Below are 7,169 nucleotides of genomic sequence, written 5' to 3'. Positions count from 1 at the left end.
GCCAGCTTCTGGCTGGTAACAGCAAGTATATCAAGCACCTTGAATTTTTTTTGTCTGTCCCAGTCACGTTATGGACCGATTTCTCCCATAATGGAGTCAGGTTTTCAAATTTTAAATTATCCATTTGGCAAAAACTGGGAAATAGAATTGTGCAATTAAATTTTAAAAAACGTTAATTGCCCTGTCCTTGTCGAATTGCAAACTGTCTCAATCATCTTTAGTATTAGTGTATAATTATAGTATAATTAATGTTTACGTAAGCTTTCTAGTAAAATTGTCATACTGCACATACATATAACCAACTGAAGAGAGTGACAGCAAAGTAACTAAAGCCAAACAACATAAACTACAAAATGCGCTCAACGAAGCCTCGTACATGTACAACGGCTTGTCATCATTATAGTTATTTATTTGATTGGTGTTTTACGCCGTTCCCACGTATGACCGGAGAGGAAGTCAGTATGAGTTGAACTCACAGCGACCGGATTGGTAGTGATCACTAGAGTAAATGGTATCTATAGGTATGGTTTGGTTATTACCCTATCCTGATATTGTAGTAAGAATGTGCCTCATTGCATAACTTTGTGCCGGGTTGTTTCCCTTTCAGATTCACTACTCAATCCCAAGCTTATTTTAGCATGTTAGAAGCCTTAAGGGATCCAAGAACATATGCATTTCAGTAGCATTGTTACAGAGTTCTGAAGCAAACACGCTCGATGCAAAACCATTAAATCTCCAGGAGTAGAGTAAGACTTTAGAAAAATGGCCGCTTTGTACATTGCTTTGAGTATAAATTGTGACTTTGTGAGGGGTTGAGGAAGTGGGGGAGGGGGGGGCATCTAAGGTAGAGCCCATTCTAGCCCGCGGATACGTTGATGAACGTCCCATTGGTCAAGCAGAGCCATCTTTGTTTTGCTTTTAAATTGGTCTGGTCATTTAGCTCCGAGGAAAACATTCACAGGATGTATTTGAAGCACACAGAGGTGGTCTGTGTTGCGTATGGCGCAATTCCGATTAGTTTTCTGGCGATCATCAGACCTGGCCATGCCGTGGAATTACAACGTCGTGCTATAGATGTCGTGCCTCAGGCTATAATCACTATTCGGAGTTTCCACTGCAAGTAAAGACCAATGGCGTGCATGCAATGGATTGCAATTTTCTCTTTCTATGCTGTGAATGGGTCACTAGAGAAATGCAGAGTATTAGAGCTTAACCCCTTTTGATTTATTGGGCTTTTGATATGCTAGAGTGAGTGAGTGAGTGCTTGAGATGTAACGTTGTACTTAACAATTTTTCAGTCATATAACGATGGAGTCCTTATAGTGCATGTGCGTGTAAAGTGCCTCCTTGTTGCAGGGCCGATTTCCACCGCTCTTTTATCTAGAGCTGCTTCACTGAGACGACTTACCTAAGGCAAGTAGCCCGCCCGAGCGATTACACTGATACGGGTCAATCAGTTGTTGCACTATCCCCTTCATGCTGAAGGCCACGCGAGGAAGTTACTACTTCCTCTTTTAAAGTCTTAGGTGTGACTCGATCAAGGATTGATCCTGGATCTCCCGTTCCCAAAGCGGACGCTCTACCAACTGTGCTGTCGGGGCCGGTCTTATGTGCTAGAGGCCTGTAATTTGCTACCGTTAAAAAATTCCTGACTCAAGAGGAACTCAAAAAGCTTACGCCTGGGAAAGGCGTCACAATTACGGGAAAGGTGTTTTATCATCATAAGAAATGTTATATTAACGCAGGTTAATAATAATAATAATAATAATAACGATAATAAAAATAACAATATTCACAAATGTCTTTATTTGTTCACATCACATTTCCCAGATATCAACACTATTCTGCGTAGTTAGCCAGAAGTTATCCAAACCAGAAGTTAACACCCAACCTATGTTACTCTCCAAGCTGACCAAATTGCTGCTGCCAGGTAGTAGGCTCCACTCTGGCTAAGTAACATCACTGCATTACCCTTTTCAACGTAATTCCGCTTAAACCATAGTACTAAACAGTGTGTAATTTGGTACTGTTTAAGCCTTTATACGGATAGTTAGAATAAAACCCTACCTGAGATAAACTGACTAGAGGCCGTATTTCACCGGTTACGTATGACAGTTTGCCTGCTGCCACACTGTCGCCGCTGTTCTGGTTTTGTGTTCTCTATGCTGTACGTCTATAATTATATTATGACCAACTTTCACGAAAAAATGTAATCAACAATTAGCACTCAGGTAAGTTACGACTATAAAGAACAGGCGTAGAACTTTATAATAAGCATCCATATAACCGGAAAGCAAGCCGGAACCATGGTAATACGGTAGTCCAGTCAGATAAACAACGCACATAACATTCTATAATACAAATCTGTTTGCAAACCTTCCGTTCATGTGGTTTGTATATTTATTTATTTATTTATTTATTTTTTTATTTGATAGGTTTTTAAGCCGTACTTAAGAGTATTTTGCTAATACGTCAGCAGCCAGCATTATGAAGGAAGGAAACCTAGCTCAGGGAAACCCACAACCGTCCGTAGGTTGCTGACAGACTTTCTCGCGTGCAACCAAAGAGGAAGCCAACAGTGAGATGGACTTGAACTCACAGTGACCGCATTGGTGATATTTCATTTTTTTCGCTTGGTGTTCTGAAATAAGGAGAATTCTTACACTTAACTGATGTTGTTCAATGCTTTCGTCATTTTATATTGACATGACAATCCGGACATACATGAAATGCCCAAAAAGCGGTGAAAAAAAAAACGATAATGACTCCAAGAAGTCTAAGCCTTGAAGACGCAATTCAAAGAAAATGTAAAAACTTGAAGGTCTCCAAACGAGACCCGTGTCCGGCAATCAACCGAACGCGAACCTTTGTTAGCAAACAGCAACACATCCATAAAGGTTTGGGATGTAATGAACCAAGATGTCTGCTGAACTGGTATCCTTCTGAGAATAAGTTAACCTAACCCTAAACGGATAACACAAGGGCGTAGTGGGAAGGATTGTCACATCCTGCTTCCTCTTCGACCTCACCGGACACCATTACACAAGTTTAATTTTTATCGGTGTACTTAACGTTATCTGGGATTTGCTTGCGTGGCTTTCAGAGTGCATTCATCAAGGTCAATTTAACATGGACAGTGCAAACCCCGCAACCTCGGCTGGAAACAGGGATTGCTCGTGGCATTGATAGATGACTGTTCCACTAAACTCTGACGCATCAATATAGATGCTTAACATTTCAGTATATCATTCAGGCGTACCACTACATTGTCATCAACTTGATGGGGTGTCCGTGGCCTGGTTGTTAGCGTGCTAGCGCAGCACAATGACCTAGGAGCCTACCATCAAAATGTTTAATACATTTCAGCGCCAGGTAAAGCGGGTACATTCATCAAATGCATAGTTCCAGACATATTCCACACAGAATAAGATCGAAGATTGTTATAATTCTCGGTTGGTTAATCGTCCATACATCCCCACACGAATTGTGGGTAAAGCTGCGCGGACCGGGTATGTGATCACCACATAGTAAGTCTTCCAGGGCATTACTACATAGAGAGAGGTAGTTGTATCAAAGTTAATACAATCACTGATGTGATGGAGTCGACAAATGAGGAAGCCTTGTTGATGTTGTTAGAATTAATACATGATTCAGGTAACAAATACCAACCGAGGGATCGATGCTATCTTTCTAATGTATTTTAGTGCAAGTCTATTCGAGAAATATTAATAGATTGTTGTAACTATACTTCGTTTATATGAGTCATGCAAAGTTCTGCGCATGTTGGCTTCCTCTCTGGCTGTATGTGTTGCGGCATGGCAGCAACCTGTGGATGGCCGCATATTCCCCCCGCACTCTGCCCGGTTTCCTACCGCCATAATGGTCGCCGCGTCGTATATAAGTGAAATATTCTTGAGTACGGCGTAAAACATCATATAAATAAATGAGTCGTGCATTTTTACAATGCATTGATGTACTTAACATGTTTTTGATCGGTGTTTGGCGGCGCTCTGCAGAAGTCTCCACTCAGAGGCAGTGAGATTTGTGGATTGAAAACGGGAATTCCCAGAGTACACCATCCACGTGTGCTAGATGCCGTACAATTATCTTGAGTTAAAGTCGCAGCTGAAACAGCAAGATGTTTATACGACGTCAGTCAACATAATTAGCATTGGTACATAAGCATGTTTCATTTATTTATTTTATTTATTTTATTTATTTGATGCGTGTTTTACGCTCTACTCGAGAATATTTCATTTATACGAGGAAACCGGGCAGACCAGATGTAGCCCGGGAAAACGAGTTTCAATGAAAAGCGACCTAATTGTACGATTAATTTTAAGTTTAACTCAGTTTTGCAGAGTTTTTCATTTATTCCATGGAGGTTTGATTTATTTTTTTCTTGTTTTGGGGGGAGGGGTGGGGTGGGGTAGGAAACCGGAACGCTTAGGTAAAGAGCAGAAATTTGGAAACGTACAGCAATAGACTGTAGACTATATTCCATGGATGGCGAGAATCCATATATAAAGACGGTAACTTTAATATTCACCAACACCATCAAATATTCTGCAAAGAAAGAAACACAAGCAGGACAACTTTCGTGATCAGACATCACTGATAGCGGTTCGTTGAAGTTGTGAATCACAAAATATATTACGTAGTGCTCTGCCAAAAACATCTAAATTATGCGTTTGTTGTTGTTGTTTATTTGCGGGGGGAGGGGGGGAGATAATTCAGGACCTTGTAATGGTAAATATATTTCAAAACAAATACTTCGTTAACGTTTCATATTAAAGCCTTATGCATATGGGAATGTATAATAAAATATCCCGGTATCACGCAGTGTATATATCAGCCATACTTGACTTTGATCACATATGCGCATAATTCAAGAGAAACTGATGAAGAAATGTGAAGTTAACGTATAGCAAGTTTTTAAATAAATTTTATTATGCATATAACAAAAGTATTAGTCGCTAAATCGTTTTATCCATTCAAGGTTGATCAGCTAAAACGATTCCTGTTATCTGCGGTTATGTTAAAGTGTCTATGTCCATACTTTCAGGTCGTTGAGTTGATGCCACTCTCCTTTCTGACCGCATGCCACAACACGTCACAATCAACCGCCAGGCCCTGGACCGGAAACCACGATAGAAGCAAGAGTATATGACGACATTTATGAAACTATTGCTGTTGGCAAGCCACATCACTGAAAAGAGAAGTCCACTTGAGAAGGCTAATTCTGGGTAAAAAGGCATCATGAAGACGTTGACTACTACGTAAGGACCCCACATGAGGAAATAAGTTACCGACGTCAGCAAGAGAACTTTGACGGCTTTGAAGCTCTTAGTGGAGGTGACAGCCGGTTGGTTAGTCGCTGGCGGGTTTTGGGAAGGCAACGCGTTAACGGCCCTCCTCAGGCGAAGAACGGACTGGAACACCCTGAAGTTGGTGAAGACGATAACTGTCCCAGACAGCACAGGCACACAACCCGCGGTGAAGTAACAGAAAGCCCTAAATCCCCAGTACAACCCACAAATGGCCTCTTTCGGAGAGTACTGGTAGTACAGAAATCCCGGACTGGCCATCATGGGAGAAGTATATAGGATAATGTCTAGGAGCCACAGAGCGCATATAATACCACATGTTCTTTTCTCCGTCATCAGGGCCATGTAGCGTAATGGATACAAGATGGCGATGTAGCGGTCAACACTGACCAAGGCTAGGCTCCAGATTGACATGCTAACGGACATGGAGTGAAAGAGCCCACTTACCTGACACCATACTGAACCATACGGCCAGTAGCTCATTGCTGAAGACACAGTGGAGGGCAAACAGGCTATCACTCCGGCCAATAAATCTGCCGTGCTCAAATTGAGCAAACACAATCTCGTTATGCTCGGAATCTGAGTAGTTTGGCGAATAACGACCATGTTAAGAACGTTACTGGTCACGATTAGTAGAGAAACAATAAACACAACAGACGAACGAAGAACAGTGATCCACACGTCAATGTGTGTCAGTGTTGGGTTTGGCGCCCAGGTGGTGCAGTTTGTTCCAAAGTTTTCCACTGAGCCGTTGAGTTCACTCTGTTCTGCATCTGAGACATCCATTTAAAAGCCGTGCCTAAGCTCACGAGCTTAAGACTAAAGTCACGTAAGATGTTGATTCTATGCGTGCTATAATCATCTGCTGAGAGAAATCAGTATAAAACGTTTGATAGGCTGTATATCCACTAAAATATTCCATGGAAAACAAAAGCACGAACGCGTATCAAAGCTGTAAAGCGTAAACACACGTTCCGCGTGTGATAACAGTATCTTTGAAAACCGTTATAGTATACATGTCTGTCATACACCGTAAAATAGAATCAATTGTCACCTTAAAGGGTTTGTCAGTATTCTATATTGAGAATATATTAATGAGATTGAGCCCATGGCAGCTTCCGGACATAGTCTGCTTCAGTGACAAGCCTATCAAATCCGTTTGTAGCCTATTTGAAAGAGTTGAAGAAAAAAAACCCAGCAGGGTTTTGATATCAGTATTGTTCAGGCTGTCAGCTCTTATCTTCACTGTTGATGATAAGTGATGATAAGTATGTGGTGTAGCTTACATTTAGCATGGCCTGTGTCTCTATCCAGAATAGAATTCACAAGTCAAATTTAACAATAGATAAGTGCAATACCCCTGGAGTAAGGCTATACGATCGAGTATTGATTATTATACAAAATATGGCTTTTCGTGGCGAAGACATTTCTGCCGAGTTCATCTTCAAGACGAGTCATACAACACAGCATGTATTAGCATGTGTTCACATTTCTGATAACTTTAGGACACAGTTATTTAAATGGGAACGCACGGACTTTTTGGGCAATAGTCAGTAAATCTTCCTGCATAAATTCAATATCTGGTGACATAATGAACTCCTATTACAAATTTAAGCACAATCGCAATGATATCACTGACATAACACTAAAAGTAACTGTAAAACTCAAAGGAAAACGTAACCGACTTAAATATTTAAAGTCGAATACACTGCGTGTGATCAATAAATTTAATCGTAGAATACGTCCTTAAAGCCTCACAAACACGAGGAATATCCTGTTGACGTCAACTCCTTCCCCTGATGGGCCTTGCTAATAGACTTGTGGAGGGCTAGGGTATTTTGA

General features: G+C 41.0%; 1 protein-coding gene across 1 annotated transcript; it reads right to left on the bottom strand.

Moving 5' to 3' along the window:
• Positions 1-5,033: 5,033 nt before the first annotated feature.
• On the bottom strand, positions 5,034-5,741 carry LOC135479330 (beta-4C adrenergic receptor-like). The gene has a single exon (XM_064759191.1). The coding sequence runs from the start codon at positions 5,739-5,741 to the stop codon at positions 5,034-5,036; it is 708 nt and encodes a 235-aa protein (XP_064615261.1).
• Between the last annotated feature and the right edge of the window lie 1,428 nt (positions 5,742-7,169).

The sequence above is a fragment of the Liolophura sinensis genome, chromosome 1, assembly GCF_032854445.1.
Source record: "Liolophura sinensis isolate JHLJ2023 chromosome 1, CUHK_Ljap_v2, whole genome shotgun sequence".
Taxonomy (NCBI): domain Eukaryota; kingdom Metazoa; phylum Mollusca; class Polyplacophora; order Chitonida; family Chitonidae; genus Liolophura; species Liolophura sinensis.
Note: the sequence above shows the minus strand (reverse complement) of the source record. Positions and strands in the feature narration are given on the sequence as shown.

Coding starts and splice junctions, on each gene's coding strand:
- LOC135479330 (XM_064759191.1), bottom strand. CDS start 5,741: ATGTCAATCTGGAGCCTAGCCTTGGTCAGTGTTGACCGCTACATCGCC.